Source organism: Panthera tigris, chromosome D4, assembly GCF_018350195.1.
Source record: "Panthera tigris isolate Pti1 chromosome D4, P.tigris_Pti1_mat1.1, whole genome shotgun sequence".
Lineage (NCBI taxonomy): Eukaryota > Metazoa > Chordata > Mammalia > Carnivora > Felidae > Panthera > Panthera tigris.
In genome coordinates, this window is record NC_056672.1 from 59,534,294 (window position 1) to 59,553,941 (window position 19,648).

The 19,648-nt window shown below is 41.3% G+C and overlaps 1 protein-coding gene and 1 long non-coding RNA gene across 4 annotated transcripts in view; one reads left to right on the forward strand and one right to left on the reverse strand.

The window, feature by feature from the left end:
- The window catches only part of TDRD7 (tudor domain containing 7), a 77,304-nt gene that overhangs the window by 33,769 nt on the left and 23,887 nt on the right, over positions 1-19,648 (forward strand). For all 3 annotated transcript variants that reach the window (XM_042963650.1, XM_042963648.1, XM_042963649.1), the window contains 2 exons: positions 11,940-12,526; positions 16,940-17,126. In XM_042963650.1, the coding sequence (XP_042819584.1) occupies positions 11,940-12,526; positions 16,940-17,126 (774 nt within the window). The remainder of the gene's footprint in view (positions 1-11,939; positions 12,527-16,939; positions 17,127-19,648) is intronic.
- On the reverse strand, positions 2,720-3,943 carry LOC122232981. The gene is made up of 2 exons (XR_006210369.1): positions 3,657-3,943; positions 2,720-3,013 (listed from the first exon to the last, which is right to left on the reverse strand). It is a non-coding gene; the product is annotated as an uncharacterized LOC122232981 (long non-coding RNA).

The window sequence follows — 19,648 nt, forward strand, 5'->3', positions numbered from 1 at the left end:
AGGACTGTGTGTGTTGTGATGGCTGTTTTTACATATTTTGTTTTAAATTATTTTTAAGTGCATTTTATATGTGGTAATATGTATACCATTTTGTATCAAACTGTTACCAATGGATACTGATAACTTTGCCATTTTAATAACTTGAACTTACTGGTAATAAAACTGCATTTGCTTCAAAATTTTACATGCTGGTTCCTGAGCATTTTTTAGAGACATTCAGCTGAACTGATTTTAGTTATTTTGACTACTTATTTATACAGTATCTTATTTTAATTTAAAAATGAACGTAGGGTTATGATTTAAAATTTTTGCAAAATTCTTTGGAGGAAAAAATTGACAAGTTAACTGACATCAATTTCTATACCTGTTTCTACTTGAGTATCTGTTATAATACAATGATGGATCAGAATAGTTTATTAGAAATCTTAGTTCAGCCAGCGATAGAGACAACTAAATTCCTAAACCAAAGTAACTAACTTTCAGGTTTCTTAATGTTTTCATTTACATAGAATGTATTCAATCATGTAACTATTCTAAATGGTAGCATTAGCCGCTACTTGGTGCTTCTGGAATTAAATATACATACAATTTTGTTTTATAGAAGGCTTTCATTTATTTAATTGAATATGTATTTTGGCCCCTGACCTTGTTGGGTAATGCACAGGCCACTCTGTTGTTCTAAGCCCCTGGCCTGAAGACATGTATTTTTGTAACCACTTTTTCCTCCGGGTCACTGACATGCATTCGAGTTCCAGTAACTTTCCAGGCAAAAGTCATTCATTCATGCATCCAACCTATTTATTCATACACGATTTACTGTGCACCTGCTGGTACCAGTCACTGACTTAGATGCTAAGAACACCTTAGAGGCGTGTCACGTGTCAGAATATTCAGTAGGAAGTGGGAAAACAAGAAGAAATAGCAAACTCTGGCAATAGGCTGTTTTCTTCCTTACGAAGTCAAGAATGTTTACAGACTGTAAGAATGTTACCCTGGTTTATGTGGAATGTAGGGTTTATCCTTATAATGGGAATTCCTATTAGTTGCTGTTCAGTTCATTCCATTTTTACTCCTTTCTAAGGAGAGTTTTCTCACTGGTTGCAGGTTCAGCAGCATTGATGTGCCCACTCAGATTTCCCTCATCTTGAGGGCATTTTTGATATTTCACCGCGCTACTCAGTTTAGAGGTTCAGGGCATGGAGACCCTTCTCAGGGGTGGATAGGGTTCTTTTATTTTTTAAATCCATAGACAGGCATGAACTTATAGCACATCTCAGTGAACTTAGAGCCTTTTTTTTGTCAGGATACACCTATAACTCACTATAAAGCTTTGATTTAAAAAAAAAAAAGTTGTCTTTGGAGTAAAGTTTTAAAAATTAACTCCACAGAATCTTCTTAATGTATTATTGTTTCTGGTTACTTTATTTTATACTCCATGATAATTACTTTTGTTTGTGTAGCTTAATTTATAGCTTTTGGGGGAAATCTTCATCTGTGTTATCTACGTGTCTGCAAAGCCCCAAAATCTCTCTTGCTAGGATTATAGGTGAGAGAGTATCTCTTTGATGTTAAAACCTTACTTAAAATGAAGGGTTTCCTACTAAATTTCAGGAGCTGAAACAACTGACTTTTTTATTTTTTCGTTGCTCAAATTCATCTTTCTTGCGTGATTATTTTCTGTTCAGGAGGTAAGGGTAGAACCCGAAGCAGAAATAGGATATACCTTCCTTATCTATATGCTGTGTCTCTCAACTTTGAGTAGGACTTCTTAGGTGCAATCACTATAAATTATTAGGGATGAAAATTGCTTAGTGTAAAAGCATTACATCTAAGATACCAAAAACTGCCAGTCTTATTGATGTCTATTAATATTTTTCAAAACTCTTTTTATAACATCTAAATATTCTTTAATAGCCTACTGGTAAACAGTTTTAAACAGTTACACCATGGTTATTTATAGACCGTTTTAAATAGTTATACTACCATGCTTGTTTTTCTTTTCTTCTGACTTCTTGCTTTCCACTTTGGTGAAAAGCAGAAACACTGAGAGCATGACCAGAGCTGATACTATTACAGGCAAGGACAGACATCCTCAAATGCAGCACAGAAAAGTTAGGGTAAGGAAGATTCGATCTTGTATTCGGTATGTATCTCTCTATATGGCTTATCATGTAACCGAAGAAGAAACCCAAGTGCAGTGTATTTCCATATTGTTTTTTAAAGGACTTTCTCAGGGCACCTGGGTGGCTCAGTCGGTTAAGTGTCTGACTTCGGCTCAGGTCATGATCTTGCAGTTTGTAAGTTCGAGCCCCACTTCAGGCTCTGTGCTGACAGTTCAAAGCCTGGATTCTGCTTCAGATTCTGTGTCTCCCTCTCTCTCTGCCCCTCCCCCCACTCGTGCTCTGTCTCTCTCCATCTCTCAAAAATAAATAAACATTAAAAAAGCTTTAAAAAAAGGACTTTCTCCCCCCGATCATATAAAACATTCTATATAAAAAATTAAAAATAAAGCTATGAGGGGCACTTGGGTGGCTCAGTCGGTTAAGCATCTGACTTCGACTCAGGTCATGATCTCATGGTTCATGGGTTCAAGCCCTCTCAGCACAGAGCCTGCTTCAGATCATCTGTCTCCTTCTCTCTCTGTCCCTCCCTCAGTTGCACGCATATGCTCTCTCTCTCTCATAAATAAACATTTATACAAAAAGTAAAACTATGAAAGTAAAATCACCCATTTATACATATGTACAGTGGATACCATATATACTTGCAAGACTCAGGGGTAACCACTTGCAGGTATTTCCATTTGAATATCAGAATGGGCAACATGAGCTTCTGGGGCCAAATAGCAGCTCTGAAATTTTACTTTCATGGAGGTTTTGATCAGCTGTATGCAGTATTCCATTTCGCAGGGATGTTGGATTACATTTTGATGCAGGCAGAAGGATGCTTTGACTCTTTTGTTCTTCATCTTGGGAATCATTCCAACAACAAAGTGTGGATTGAGTTTTGAAAGCTAAAGAGAATATAAAGTCATACTCACCATGATGAACCAGTTGCATAGTGTTCTAGGCAACTTGTGAGGGAAATGGAAACTGCAGGAGCTGTCCTGGAAAGGCAAAGAGCCCAAGATGGCAGGCCTTAGACCAAGGGTACTGGAGTCCAAGCATTTCCATTCAGTCCTTGGAGGAGGACAACACCTCTTGGGTGTTGTTGGTCTTATTAATAATGTTCTTCTTAACTGCTGTGTTTGGCTAGTATTTATGAAATGCTGCTGTGAACCAGACACTGACCTGGGTGTTGGAATAATAGTAAACAAGACAAACATGATCCTTGCCCTTATGGAACTTCCTGTCTAACAGAGAAAATAAACATGGAACAAATAATGATAAACCTGTGATTGTATTGAAGGAGAAGGGCAGGGTGCTGAGGAAATGTGTAAACAGGAGGGCCCAACTTAGCATGATGAGTCAAGAACTTCCCAGAGGAGGTGGCTGCTACACTAAAACCTGACAGGTGAACTGAAGTAAGTTAGGCAAAGGAAGCAGCTCATACCGAAGCCCTGAGATGGAGAGAAAAACAGGGCTTTTTCAACTGAAAGAAAGTAAGGAGAGAGTGGCTCAAGAAGAAACTCAAGAGGCAAGCAGAGGCTAGGTCACCTTGTGAAAGAGTCATCATTTGGTGGGAACTTAGCGATTCCCCCCACCATGAGGTCACACAGGATCCAGAGCCTCAGCAGACTTGGATTTCTGGTAAAATTCCAGATCTTATAACAATGACTGTTGAGCCTCAGAGATTTTGTCAACATTCTCTACTTTCTGCAGTATGGGTAGAGAGAGAAACCTCTCCATTCCCACATGAGCCAGAACATCTGTCTGTATTTAATGTCTTACCTAAAGCTGCAGAGAGAGCTGGGGGGCTCATTCTTTGAGCCAGACAGGACCACAGGCACTCAGCTGAGAATTTGTACCCCGCCTCAGTGACCTAGAGGATGAGCATTGGGCAACACTCTGAGTTGTCCTGGAGGCACAGCGGCCTTTGTTACAAATGTGGCATTTCGTGAATGAGAGCATGACATCCTAGAACATGAAATGTGAGTGATTAAAAAAAATGCCCAATTGTACTAATTATTCATGCTTTGATAAAAAGTTTTTACTGTTAATCTGCATTTTTGTTAAATGTCATCTTCATACCCACTGGAAAGCACTACGCTTCAAGTTGTTTAGTACTGTAATACCTCAGACTTTAAAAAATGCGTCACGGTGGTGACGGCTGTCTCTCCACTTACAAAGATACGTTTTTATAGTTTTGGATGTTCAGGAATGTTTCTGTGGTAATTAATTACATAAGATAGTAAAGCACCTGTCAGCCCATGCAAAGTGAACTGCCCTTTTTTTAAAGCCTGGATATTTCTGGGCTAAGAATGAACAACTTGCATTTCTAAGGAAGTGCGTGTAAATCGAACAGCAGTGATGCATGCTCAGACTTAATGGTATCGATACAATCTATATAGCAATGCCAGCGAAAGCCACAGTGAGAAGGTAAACTGAGGCCTTGAAAGTATAGCCATAATATCTCATTGGAATCCAATTTCTTTTCTCACTTTTCACCAGTAAAAAAATATGTAGTGAACACACTGGAACAGTTTTTAAATTTAATTTCAGTGAGCATCTGAATAGGAGAAAGAATAGCTCTGTGGCAAAATCAGAACAGAGACATTGGTGTGTATGATGTTGCTGTGCTGGACTTGAATAGAGCAACTGCCCATCGGACCCTAGAGTATGATAGAAGGAGTGTGGGCTGGGGCACCTGGGTGGCTCAGTCCATTAAGCATCTGACACTTGGTTTTGGCTTGGGTCACGATCTCAGAGTTTGTGAGATCAAGTCCCACTTTGGGCTCTGCACTGACAGCATAGAGCCTGCGTGGGAATCTCTCTCTCTCTCCCTCTCTCTCCCCCTTCATCACTCTCTCTCTCTCTCAAAATAAATAAACATTAAAAAAAAGTTTGGGCTTTGGAATTCCATGTTTGCCTTGCCATTTCTTGGCTGCATTACTTTCAGCACACAAATCATCCTCTCAGGTCCCGACTCTTCTCTAAAATGTGACTGTTTCATAGCACCTGTGTGGCTCAGTTGGATGTCTGACTTTGGCTCAGGTCATGACTTCATGGTTCATGGGTTTAAGCCCCACGTCTGCTCTGTGTTGACAGCTCAGAGCCCAGAGCCTGCTTTGGACTCTGTGTCTCCCTCTCTCTCTGCCCCTCCCCCACTCACGCCCTGTTTCTGAAAAATGAATAAACCTTAAAAAAATTTAAAAAAAAATAAAGTGTGACTATTTGTACCCATCGCATAGGGTTGTTGGAGTAAAGTGAGAGAAACTATAAAAAGCAGCTGCCACTATGATATCAGACACATAGCAGGTATTTAGGAAAAGGCTGTTTTTGTTTTGTTTTGTTTTAGAGAGAGAGAGAGAGAGAGAGAGAGAGAAGGAAGACCGGCAGGGAAAGAGGGAGAGAGAGAATCTTAAGCAGGCTCCATGCTCAGCACGGAGTCTAATGCGGGACTCCATCCCACTACCCTGGGATCATGACCTAAGCTAAAATCAAGAGTCAGATGCTCAAACAACTGAGCCACCCAGGGGATTCAAGGCTATTATTTTTTGAGGGGCAGCCCAGCTTAAACTAAAGCAGGTTATATATAACCCACTGGTAAACCAGAGACATGCCCAGCAAGCTCTACAAAGGAACTTATCTCAGTGAAGATAGAGGAAAAATTAAAGAAGGAAGAACAAAAGTTTAAATTGAGAGAAGATAAAGAGCAATAGATGACTGAAGTGAAAGGGATCGAAACTCCGAGATGAGGTGAGTTTCTGTTATCTTGGGGGCACAACCTCCACCCCCAAAGGTAATGAGAACATACCTAGAATACCTACTTAGCCTAGAAGGCACAGTGAAAGCCGCCACTGCCGGCCAAGATCATCCCAAAAAGCTGTGCACACATTTAGCCAGGAGAAGATGCCCTTGTCTTCCTGAGAGAAACTGAGCAAGAGCCTGACCTTGAGCCATGCTGAATGAAAAAGACTTGAAGTCTATTCTAATATAGTTGCAATCAGCATCAGTTAGAAGTCTGTAGTAGGAAAAGGAGTGAGAGGTGAGAGAGAGTATGAGCCTTGAAATGTATACAGTGTGTAAAACTACTCATCCAAGGTGGTGGAAAGAGTTTAGTTTCTCTGAGAAGATGGTTTGTAAACAGTCAGGGGTTACCCTCTACAAGAAACTTTTTACTTTTACCTTTGATTAAATATCTGTGGAATATTCTATAAACACTTGTACTTTCTTGAACAGAAGCAGCTAAAAACTTGTAACTGTTTCTGAATATCTCGGGTTTGGCATCACTAGCATCGGTAAAGCACTACAGAGAGGGTGGCAGATGTAGGTGGTGTGGAACCTTGAGATGTGGGGGTTAGCTCATCTCTGTACTTCTCTGTGTGTAATTTATGCCCCACCCACTGCCCTTACAGGCTTCACCTCCCAACCTAGGTTGTCTTCATTGTGGCCCAGTGATGCCATTGGGGACCATTTTCTCATCTCTTTCTTGTTGTCTGACTTTTCCAGTACTTCTCAGCTTTAGCAAAAAAAAGACTGAGCTCTTAAGGAGGTCATTAACCACTCAGTCTTTCTTTCTGTGAACTGGCTATTCATAGGGTACTAGCTTCTTGGTCAGTAACTCTTCAATGTTTTCACTGTTGCAAGGTACTCAGGGGTCTTTATTCACTGCTGAAGTTGAGTTTTTAAACTGGTTTCTTTTTGAAGTTCAAAACCTTGCCAATGCTTGGAGAACTGGGAATCAGATCTCCAGGTAAATATGATTTTATTGTACTGGTGGAAATACAACTGTGGCTGGATAAGGCCTATACAACTGTTTTGGAAAACTTTTATTTAATTGGACAATACCAGTTCTGTCATAGAATCATAAAGAAAATTCTAATTCTATGAAACACAGTAAGGTTACCTCAGCAGTTTATGCTGTTTAGTTAGCAGATGAGACTTCCATAGACTCGAAGGATTTTGGCTTCAGGAATTTAAGTTTACAGCACAGGTAAAATCAGACAGGAAGAAGTAAAGACCTCTTAGAATTAAGAAGAAGAAGGTTTCTAGACTCATAGGGTAAAGACTTTTATGTGTGTGAACAAATGGGGCTCCTGAAGAAATTGATGTTTGAAAGTCTTGGGCCTTACCTATACCAAACCTACTATGTCTGTCCTCAATTTACAAAATCCCAGAGGTGTGTGAGAGAAGTATCTCACTGCAATTCCAAATGAGGCAGAAATCAAACTAAATATAATGAACTTGTGGGGATAAAGTCTAAGGCATATCAGGTACCAGAATCTTCTGATGAGTACCAAAGGAGATGGCTTGAACTCTGTGGTGTAGGGAGTTAATCTTTTATGTTACCTACCTGTCTTTCCTGTGGGGTCTGGAGGTGCAGTGGGGGTGAGTAAAGATATGAAGTTCTAGGTCATGCCACCTCCCAGTCATTGAAATGGTAGCTTTTTAAGTGGATATCCAAAGTCCCCTCCCCCCCACCAAAAAATGTAGAGCCACAAAACAAAACATGGAGGAAAAGAGTAGGATTATGATCTTGAATCTTCTTCTACAGAAGGCTTATGACTCCCTCCTCAGATACGTATCTGGATCAGGTAAACTAAAGGTGTAGAGCACCCTTGTAAGAGATAACTGAAATGATGAGCTGCTGATATATCAAACTAAGAATATAATAAAACCCATATTTCAAGTAGCTGTTGACTTACCTTGGTCATTTGTGAAGGCTAAAGAAAGCTTTCTACTTGGGGGCTGTGACAGGAGATCACACGTCAGTCTGGTCAGATGCACCAGAGCACAGTGAATAATGGATACCACACTGTAACCCACGTTATAGCAATTCCTTGTCTTTGGGGAGATTGCCATCAGTTTGGGATACAGTAGTAGGTATCTTTCCTAAGCCTAGTTACCAGAAAATTAAAGAGAGACAAAGACACATTTTGTGGAGGATAGGTAGCAATCACTGTAGAATGCCTGGGAAAAGCAAATTTTCATTCATATGAAAATTTTAAAACAAAGTTGAAGTTGAAAAAAATTACATAGAAGTTCAAAAATTACATCTGTGAGAGTTAGGTTTTTAACTTGAAATGACATCAATTTCATGATTTTTCCCTTTGAATTCAGTAACCCTTCAGCCAGTCTCCAAAGATTGCTTGGAAAGCATGTGGACCAGACATATTATCCATATCACCAAGCTTATCCATGAATATTTGCCTAATGTATTGAAGGACATCTCATTCAGCGTTGGTTAGTGTCAGGTTCAGTTCCGGAAATCAGGCCTATGTTTAATCTTAGTAAAGGCTGAATTGAATTTAAAGAGGCCAAATTACTGGAGAACAAAGTAGAGTTTAGGCTCATAACCAATCCTCTTGAGATTGAGGAAGAAGCACATTGGAAAATGCCTACAATTCAAGGAACTAGTCATTTGGAGATAGGGGGTGGTTATCTTCTTTAAACAATAACAGTAAGATGAAACTGCTTAGGAAAGAAATCTGTCTTCTAGTTCAGGTAGTTATTTGGCTGTTGTTAGAAATTTGGATAAACTTAGGCTTGTTGGTTAAAAATCTACTTTATAGGCTGACTGGAGAAGCTTGACTTAAATGTTGTAGACACAGCCCTGGAAGCTTACTAATTCCAGATGATCTTTTAGCATTATTATGATACAAAGGTCAGAAAAGAAAGGGGATTTTGTGCCCCTTAAGTGGCTATAATGTTCATAAACTTTTGTTAAGGTAGTAATTCCTGGTGAGAAGAACTCAGTGTGCTGGCCATGTTCAGAGATCATGTCTAGAGATTTGATAAAGGGCATTGTTAGGTAATTGGTCCTGATCACATCTAAAGCACAGGTGGGAATGGAAGCTTCGGGACTGGAAGTGGAGGAGGCTGTTTTGTTTTGTTTTGTTTAAGGTTTATTTATTTATTTTGAGAGACAGAGGGAGAGGGGCAGAAAGAGAGGGAGAGAGAGAGAGAATCCCAAGCAGGCTCTGCACTGTCAGCATGGAGGCTGATTATGGACTCGAGCTCAGGAACCGTGAGATCATGACCTGAGTCAAAATCGGATGCTCAACCAACTGAGCCACCCTGACACCCCTAGGGGACTGTTGAACAAACACTGAAGTATCTCATGTTCCAGTTCACTCACTGGAAAGAAAAGGGTCATAAAGCTGAAGAACCCTTCCTATCCTCTCTTGAGTTAGAAGAAACCATGTGGACAGTTGGGGCATGGGGCTTGTGAGAGTTATTATAGATAAATAAGATATTCCACTGAAATTAGTTTCTACCATCCACCTTGGAGAAGGTATTGCAAAAAGTTGAAAAGAGGTCTGTAGGCAAAGAACGAAGATGGGCCCCGAAGCCTCAGCTGGCTTTCGATATGGAGGACTGTCATGTCTAAATCTAAGATTACATTAATTGGGATTCTATATGACAAGTGGATAATTCACATAGAACTCTATTTTATATCTCCATTTGCTCCAAAAGTATCTTTCTCAAACCCTTCTCTGGATACTGTATTCTTGTATCTTATTAAGTGTCTTAAAGCACGGTGAGGATTGCCATTTTAAGATTTCAGATTTACAAACATGAATCTCAGGGCACCTGGGTGGCTCAGTTGGTTGAGTGCTGACTTTAAATTTTTTTTTTAACATTTATTTATTTTTGAGACAGAGGGAGACAGAGCATGAGCGGGGGAGGGTCAGAGAGAGAAGGAGACGCAGAATCCGAAACAGACTCCAGGCTCTGAGCGGTCAGCACAGAGCCCGACGCGGGGCTCGAACACACGGACCGTGAGATCATCACCTGAGCCGAAGTCAGACGCTTAACCAACTGAGCCACCCAGGCACCCCGTTGAGTGCTGACTTTAGCTCAGGTCATGATCTCACAGTTCATGGATTCGAGCCCCACATTGGGCTCTGTGCTGACAACTCAGAGCCTGGAGCCTGCTTTGGATTCTGTGTCTCCTTCTCTCTCTGACCCTCCCCCGCTCATGCTGTTTCTCTCTGTCTCTCAAAAATAAATAAACGTTCCCAAAAAATTTTTTTAACTAAATAAAAAAATTAAAAAAATAAAAACATGAATCTCAAGACCATTGAGAGCAAAATGAGAAATGGTCCAAATATTTATATCCCTAAGTCTTAAAATTAGGGACATAAATTGTAACTGTCCTATAATGCACCAACCAGAGTGTCAAAAGGTGTCAGCAGCAGGAGTCCACCAACGATGATAGGGAATGCCAGCAGGTGCTAAATGCAGACTAAGTTGCCTCTGCTTTTATTGATGCTTGGGGTTTTGGGCATGGACTTTCCCCCCCAGTCCTCAAAACTTCAACACACATTGGCAGAAGAATATGAGGAGGAAAACCTAATGTTTTATACTTGTGCTAATATTCATCCTTCTCATGTATCACCTAGAATATATAGTCAGGACTAAAAGGTATCTATCTTAATATTCAATTGACTACACCTCTCGACTTTTTAATGCTCTTCTTGGGTAACAACACAATACCTTCTTTGTGTGTACATATTTATGTTCTTCCTAAGCATTATGTAGAAAATGAGTTAGAGAGGTCAATGTTCTTTACTAACAAGCTACTCAGTGTACTTTAATATTCTATTCTTCTTGGGAGAGGGAGGACTTCTTATAAGCTTGTATTATTACCTTAGTGGTCTGGAATGTTTTTCCAAGGACTCAAATTGCAGCTAAGGAATAACTGAATAGGATCTGACAAAATAGGAACATCTTAGAGGGCTGTCAATGCTAACTTCAGTCTAATCAAAGGTTGAGAAACCTTTTTTTATAAAGGGCGAGGTAGTAATATTTTAGGTTTTGTGGGCCAACAGCTGTGTCATTGTTACCCATAGTCTGGCACAACCACTCAACTCTGCTACTGAACTGCAGAAGCAGGCCTCCACGATGCATAAGCAAATGGGCATGGCTGTGTTCCAATAAAACCTTATGTACACTGAATTTCATCTAATTTTCACATCACAAAATAATTCTTTTGATTTTTTTCAACCATTTAAAAATACACAAATCATATTAGCTCATAGGCAAGGCAAAAACAGGTGGTAAGATCAGCTTGTACCCTGGTCTAGTAATAGAAAGGCTTACAACTTGGAAAAAGTGGCACCATGCATCAGTTTCTCTTCTCTTTCTTCTCTTATACAAAGAGATGCCATCGAGCCATAACTCTCAGAAATGTTACACAGATAAAATTAGAGATTGGATGATGTACAAATGCCAGGCATTTTTATCTCTTGTTCTTTGGAGGGGCAACTTTTAGCTAACTTTCTACTTTAGTGGTTGTAAAAACTGTACCTTGTCTCTGGAGAGTCTTTTTCTAAATAACGTAAAGCTAAGGGTTTTCTCAGGATACTACAAGAAGAAGAAAAAAGCTAGCTCTTTAGGTTTGTCTAAAGATGTCCTAACTTTCTTCCCAGTGGTTTATTCCTGACAGTTCTGATACCTTTTCATGGCTTCATCCCACCTTGTATCTAGTCAGTTTGTAAGCTGTTGCTTTGGATTTGACAGAACTAAATGAGATACCTGGCTTATGGGGCAGAAACTCTCATGATTTCATAGGGTTGTTGGAGGCCAGATGCCTCATAAGGGAAATTCGTGCTATTTTATTTCCCTGTTTATTTCTAAAACGTGGCTCATGATGTCATTTGTGGATGAAGGCAAGGGATTAAGTCTTAGTGGTTGAGGAGAGTAAAATGTACACTTTTGTTTCTCTCGATTAACTTGAAAACAGTGTCATTCTCATTTAAAATGCATTGATGTGTTTTCAGGTTGTTTACAGCCATTGAAATATCTGTCATTTGCTTTATTTAAAAATTTCAGGTGGAAAAACCTTGCAGTGGTGGTCAAGATTTACTTCTTTATCCAGCTAAGAGAAAGCAGCTTTTGAGAAGTGAACTGGATGGTGAAAAAGTGCCTCCATCCCCACTACCTGCTCCAAAACAAATACCACCATTAAAAGGGTGTCCAGCAGTTATGCCAGGAGACTTTAAAGAGAAAGTCGCGGAGCTTCTGGTGAAATATTCAAGTGGTCTTTGGGCCAGCGCACTCCCCAAAGCATTTGAGGACATGTACAAAATGAAATTCCCTGAGGATGCCTTAAAAAATCTTGCCTTGCTTTCTGATGTATGCACCATAGACTACATTTCTGGAAATCCCCAGAAGGCCATTCTCTATGCTAAACTTCCATTGCCCACTGACAAAATCCCAAAGGATGCAGGGCAATCACATGGCGATTATGATATCAAGTCTATGGTCGAACAAGAATATTTGCAGATAGAAGAAAACATTGCCAAAAGTGCTGATACCTTTGTGGAGAATACAACAGTTCCTCCGTTAATCATTCCGACTGAGGCATCCCCATCTGTATTGGTGGTTGAACTGAGCAACACAAATGAAGTGGTTATCAGGCGAGTTTTATTTTCTAATTCTTTAGGATACTGCTGTACTGTTGTCACTTGGCTATTCTTCCCGTGGATGCTGGAAGTTGAGGAAGAATAGTATATTTTTAGTTCTGTAGAGTTATAATGAAGTATAACCGTAATTCTTGTTTTTACATCTTGTACATTTCTCTCAACTGCCAGAACTGTGTTTGTATCTTTTAGGAGATTAATTCTCATTTCTTCTACATTAATGGTTATATATGTACATTCGTCTCTCCCAGTAGACAGTGAGCATGTTGAAATCAAAGCACTTTAAAAAATTAATCTCTGCATATATTCTGAATATTTGGTAGATTTGTTAAATGTGCAACTGTTCTCAGAAAAGATAACAGTATTAAAATTGGAATGATAATATGGTCTGAATGCAAGAAGAATCTATGTCAAAAGCATAATGATAACTGTGTATATCAAAAGCAATGAGTGTCTAATCCATAGAATAAGTAAGTCACCCACTAGGTAGGTAATACTATTTAATCTGGGACTGTGTAGCATTTTACACAAGTCAAAATAGCCAAGCACTGCCTACCTAGTACAATACATAAGATTAGCCCTTGGAGCCAAAGGTACTCTCTGGTTACTTGGTCCTTTTGATATCATCGTTGCCTGGGCAGAAGAACCATTGCCAAAGTGGCTGATGATAGCTGGAATTACAAAAGATGGTTCAGCCCCAGGCACCTGACATGGACTTTTGGAGAAAATATAGAATACACAGAAGATATTAAAAGACTATAATTTGTAGTTTCTAACTTGGGATAAAGAATGGAACCAGTGTAGCTGGATCTCTGGAGGCACCAGCCTAGAGTATGGCTGTGGACAGAAAAGGAAAAGGCTGAATCAGAGCAGTGTCCAGTCTTCTTCAACCAAAATGTTGAAATGTGGGCTGTTACTCCTCCAGAGAATCTTAGGTAAAAGTCTGACTGGATAATGAAGTGGAATCAAGTGTCTTGGTATGCTCAAACTAGATTGTACAGAACCTTTAGAGAGGTCTTATTCTGTACAGAGGTAGTAAATGAATAAAGCTTTTATTCTAAGATGCTGTATTGCCTGAAGATGTAAATGGATTGTTGAGGGTTGGGGATTCCACTGTGGTTCACTAATAAATTGAAGTAAAGGAAGGATGTTGAGGAGCACGTTGCTAACTCCTACCGTTTAGAAGAAGTCTAAGTCTGCCTCCCTGGCAGGATCCTTTGGTGTCTGTTACTATTAGCTGTCGGATCTGTTGTCAGAGACCAAGCACCCAGCACTGGGCTCGACATCGACAGATCATATGATTTCTGATGTTCTAACCAAGGGTTGGCAGGAATCTGGATCAGGTCCAGGACTTCAGTAGAAGGGTTCTAATCTATGTCAGGATGATTAGGTCCAGGTCTTCAGATTGTTTAGATCCCCTTTTCCAATATAAATTTGAATCCTGGAGTTAGCATTCTACCTGTTCAGCACAGTTGCTGGCAGCCAGCAAGCATGATGGGTAATGTGTGCTGTTAGATCGACCCAAGGTCATTGGCATCCCCCACCCACCAACCCAGAGACTCAGTAGATTCCAACCAGGCTGAGCCCTATTCTATATTCATGTCTTCACCCAGGTAGACAGTAGGCTCTGGAAACTAGGCCTGTGACTCATGAAGGGTCTGAGGAGGGGTTGTGGCACAGACCTCATACCAAGTGTGGGAATGCCTTGTCTTCAGTGTCAAAATTAACTTTGTGAAACTGTACTTACGGAATACCTGAATTAGCCTACATATCATTCTTTGCCCACTTGTTCAGGTAATTGGGAGACAGTGCAGGACTTCATTCTTCCCACTACCCACCATCACACCAACCATAATATCACCTCCACCCAAGCCAAGTAGCCATTCTTCTCTGCCAGTTGTCATTGAGAGTGGATTTCATGCTGCTTCTCTCCACCTTCCTCCTCCCTAGCGGGTGCCTGTGCTGAGCACACAACCAAGTCACAGGCTGCTGCCCAGGCCTCCGGGCCGGTTAGGCTCCCAGGGCCGTGGCAGCACTAAAAGGAGGACCTGTGTGGGGCGCCTGGGTGGCTCAGTCGGTTGAGCATCCGACTTCAGCTCAGGTCACGATCTCGCACTCCGTGAGTTCGAGCCCCGCGTCGGGCTCTGGGCTGATGGCTCAGAGCCTGGAGCCTGCTTCCGATTCTGTGTCTCCCTCTCTCTCTGCCCCTTCCCCATTCATGCTCTGTCTCTCTCTGTCTCAAAAATAAAAAATAAAAAAAAAAACGTTAAAAGGAGGACCTGTGAGACTCCAGGTCTGGGAAATGGGCACTCGGCAGAGCTACAGACCTCCTGGGGGACATCAGAGCTGAGAGGCAGCTGCACCCCAGGCAGCACCTTACCATTTGTAAAGCTCAGTAAACTTAACCAGCAGAGTGTGACAAAGCTTCTTCAGCTGTTTCTGGAGTAAATAAGATGCATGCAATATTTGGTTTTAAAATAGCCATTGCTCAAAAGAGGCATTCTTTTCATTTTGTGTAGGACCTTTTAAAGCTTTTTTAACTCTAGTAACAAATAGATTGAATAGGGTGTCTTCTGTCCTGCCAATAGTTACCAAGAATGCATGAAAACATTTTCAAAGGAGTAGTCTCTTAAAGCTGTATAGGAGCACTTGGGCCCTGGGTAAAAGCGGAACAGTGCAAAGGGCAATGTGCTTGTTGGCATACCCCCCATCTCCCTAGTCAGTGATTCTGGTGCCGTTACGGCATAGCTTCCAGCTAAAAAGCTTCATCCTGTTATTGAGACAGCCCCTGTTATAGGAGCTGAACTTGATTTGCTGGGTTTCACATCCTAGAACGAGACCTTTGATGGAATTGTCCCTAAGTACTAAAAGGCAAGAACACAAGAGCTTATTTGTGGCACAAAGGGAAATAGTGTATTGTTTTGTTTTGTTTTGTTTTGTTTCTTTTTTTTTCAAATTTTTTTTTTAACGTTTATTTATTTTTGAGACAGAGAGAGACAGAGCATGAACGGGGGAGGGTCAGAGAGAGAGGGAGACACAGAATCTGAAACAGGCTCCAGGCTCTGAGCAGTCAGCACAGAGCCCTACGCGGGGCTCAAACTCACGGACCGCGAGATCATGACCTGAGCTGAAGTCGGAGGCTTAACCCACTGAGCCACCCAAGCGCCCCTGTTTTGTTTTGTTTCAATATATGAAATTTATTGTCAAATTGGTTTCCATACAACACCCAGCGCTCATCCCAAAAGGTGCCCTCCTCAATACCCATCACCCACCCTCCCCTCCCTCCCACCCCCCATCAACCCTCAGTTTGTTCTCAGTTTTTAAGAGTCTCTTATGCTTTGGCTCTCTCCCACTCTAACCTCTTTTTTTTTTTTTTCCTTCCCCTCCTCCATGGGTTTCTGTTAAGTTTCTCAGGATCCACGTAAGAGTGAAAACATATGGTATCTGTCTTTCTCTGTATGGCTTATTTCACTTAGCATCACACTCTCCAGTTCCATCCACGTTGCTACAAAGGGCCATATTTCGTTCTTTCTCATTGCCATGTAGTACTCCATTGTGTATATAAACCACAATTTCTTTATCCATTCATCAGTTGATGGACATTTAGGCTCTTTCTGGAAATAGTGTGTTTTAATAATCAACTGGGACGAGGTGACTGCAGTTTTAACAGCAGAAAATTGTAGAAGGAGATAGGCCATATCCTGAAAAAGCCTTCTCAGAAAGCATACAATTTAAGAGAGATTTAGCTAGAAGATATCATCTCTTTAAGGGTATCAGAGCTCAATGTTTTGTTGTAATTTGTTTAAACTTGTCCAGTAAGCTGGGGAGATGGGTTGTCACATGGTTGTGTTTAGTGCATTTAAGGCTTTGTTTTTCTCTCTTAAAATTTCGTTGGTTTTCAGGGCTTGAGTCTTGTTCAAACCCAGCCTTAAGGCAAAACCACCAACTGGATTCTCTTCTCAGTAATCCACAAAGATTTCCAGCAGCCTTAGTAAAAAAATCTTAAATAGACTCTTGCTAATCTGGCCTGCACTGGTGTCTCCATTTTCTACCATATTTTCCTCTCTTCCCTTCCCTTGAATCTTTTCTTAGCCTCACCCTCACCGAAGTTTCCCTGACTGCTTACTGTTACATCCTCCAGCTGTCTGGATTGTTGTCAAGCATTTGATTTGGTGTGTTCGGCCCTGGTGTTGTTTTACATGAGCCCCATAATATTATACTTTCCTTTATCAAGACAGAAATGTTTACTAAATACGTGTTCTCCTACCCATTGACATAATCCATGTCTGAGACTGGAAAGATGGCAGTAGAAAAAAAATGAGAGTGTCATTAGTGAATTCCTAGTGAATTCCTGTCATTTTCCTCCTTCTGGGTTGCTTCATTTGTGGTCTCTTCCTTTAACTAATTCAGGTATGTGGGCAAAGACTATTCTGCTGCTCAGGAATTAATGGAAGATGAGATGAAGGAGTATTACAGTAAGAACCCCAAGATCACACCAGTCCAGACTGTGCATGTTGGGCAGTTACTGGCTGTAAATGCTGAGGAGGATGCTTGGTTACGGGCACAGATCATCTCGATGGATGAAAACAAAATAAAGGCAAGCACTGTTTACTTTGTCATAGCTTTATGAAGAGGCACACATTATTTTTCAAACGTAGGTGTTCCTTCTAATATTGTGTCCTTCCTAACTCCATTTAGTTTTTTCCAGAAGTTGACAAGATAATATCTGTAAAAGATTATCCCTATCAGCTTTTAAGTCCGTGGTAGTCATATGATCTCAGAGTTTGAGTTTAAAAAAAAAAAGAAAAAAAAAGTCTTCTCCATGGCAGTATTCATAACCCGTGATATAATCAGGAAAGGGTCTTTATTTCCATTCTCAGGAGAGACATAATAATTACTGATCAAAGCTCTGTGGGATTCCTATCAAGATCAGCACTTTGGAGTAAGGGAAGCAATACAGACTAGAGGACGTGACATCCCCCCTCTCCCCTCTTATGCAGCCAGCCGAGGACCCCAAACAGGACTCAGGTTGTGCCCCGAGAGCTGTCTGAGTGTTGCACTCTCCGTCCTCTCGGAGAAGTCAGAGGACTCTTTGGCCTGTCTCTTGCATCAGCAGGCTCTAAGACTTCCAGACTTGGCCATGTTCTTGGCTGTCAACCTCTGCCCCATGGCCTCTTCTTTCCTTCAGTGCAGAGACGGAGAATGAGAACTCTCTTACTCTCAAGGCATGGTTTTGTCTGGGTTTTGCAAGCAGGGAAATATACTTCTATTTCTGCAGCCTCTGTTCCATAATTTGAAACCTATTTAATTATGGTGTTGTCAGTCCCTGGCAAATAACCTTTGTGTGTCACTGAGTGCAGATACTGCTCACTGAACCTGGGCTTAGGTCCATCAGATACTCTGCCCTGAAACCCCTGGCCCCAGGCACAGGGTCAGGAGGGTCAGAAAGGGTACTTGCTCTTTCTTACCCAGATGGTTCAATACAAGAGGCCCTGGCCCTCTATGGAAGCAAGCTCACCCTAACCACTGAGCCACCCTTAGCCACTCACAGAGAAATTTAGGAAATTCTTTAACTAAATCTACAAAGATACAGTTTTTAAGCAATTTGGCCTGACTATAAAAATCTGAAAATTGGAATGGTTTGGCAGTTCCTTAGAAAGTTATTACACTTACCATCTGACCCCTAAGTCTTTACACAAGAGAAGTGAAAATATAGGTCCACCAAAAGGCTTGGACACAAGTTTGGAGCAGCTTTATTATTACTAGTCCCAAATGGGAAACAACCCAAATGCTTACCAATAGGTAAATGTATAAGCAGATTGTAGTATATTCATAGAATGGAATGCTAGTCAACAACAACAAAAAAGGCATGAACTACTGAAAAGAGTCACATGTTTAAAACTCATGAACTGTAAGAGCAGTCAGATACAAAAGAGCTATCCTGTCTGATTCCAGATAAGTGATGGCTAAGAACAGCTAAAAATTCATCTATAGTGATAGAAATCAGATCAATGGTTGCCTGTGACAGGAGGTGGAGGGGGCTTAATTGGAAGGGGGTAAGGGGGAATTTTTGAAGTGGTGGATGTGGTCTGTATCTTGATTATCGTGGTCATTGTATGGATATATACATTTATCACAGCTCATCAAGCTGTATACTTTAAATGGGCATTTTTCATTCAATGTAAATTATATGTGGATAAAGTTTGGGGGAAAAAAATCTGGAACACGTTAAGGACCAAGCAGAGAACTGGGCCAGTGGGAAGCACAGTGTGATTAGCGGCTTGGGTCTTAGTCCTGCCTCTGCCTGGGAATAGTCATGTGCCCCTGGTCAAGTCCCTCCATCCCCTTATCTGTATCTCAGATGCCCTTCCCTGCATAAAAACACTCTGATCTTGTGACGCGTCTTCAACTGGAACCTCCTCTGGGAAAGAAAACCTTTCACACAATCTTAAGATTGGCTAAAGAAGAAGTAAAAACCAAAAGGGCAGTGTCGTGAAAGCCAGAAGAAGAAAGTATCCCATCGGGGAGAGATCACCAGCTGTGGCATCAGATTGCTAAGAGCCGTGGCTGGTGTTGGGGGTGAAGGGGGCATCTCAGTATGTTATACGGTCTCATAAGCTCTTAGACTGCAGTCCATGGAACAATTCTGTTCTGAGCTTGTTCCCCTCAACCCCGTGAAGCAGACAGACATGCAGTTCTCCTTTTCTCTGGAGAAACCCCTGCTACTTAGCAAGTCTGTTTCTCTTGAGCTGTGCTGTGCCTGGAAACGAATACAATTCCCTCCTTGCTTTCCACTTGTCAATCTTTGGTGAGTGTGGGAAACAGGAGTATGAAGTCATGCCCTGAAGTGGGTGCTGGATTGGGCCCAACCCAGATCGGCATCCCAAGGATGTCTGATTATCACTCAGGTGGCGCGGTGAGATCTACGGCCACTTGATGGTGCCAGAGAACCAGGAACTGACTGGGGCTCCGCTCCAGGCCTGGGCTGCTTGTGCTGATCCCAAGGCACTAGGGAGAGAAACTCCACTCAGCAGCGCAGGGCAGAGTACGGTGTGAGTCAGCTCACAACCCACGAGCAAGTGTTTTGTACACCGCTGCTGCCATACAAATGCACAGTGT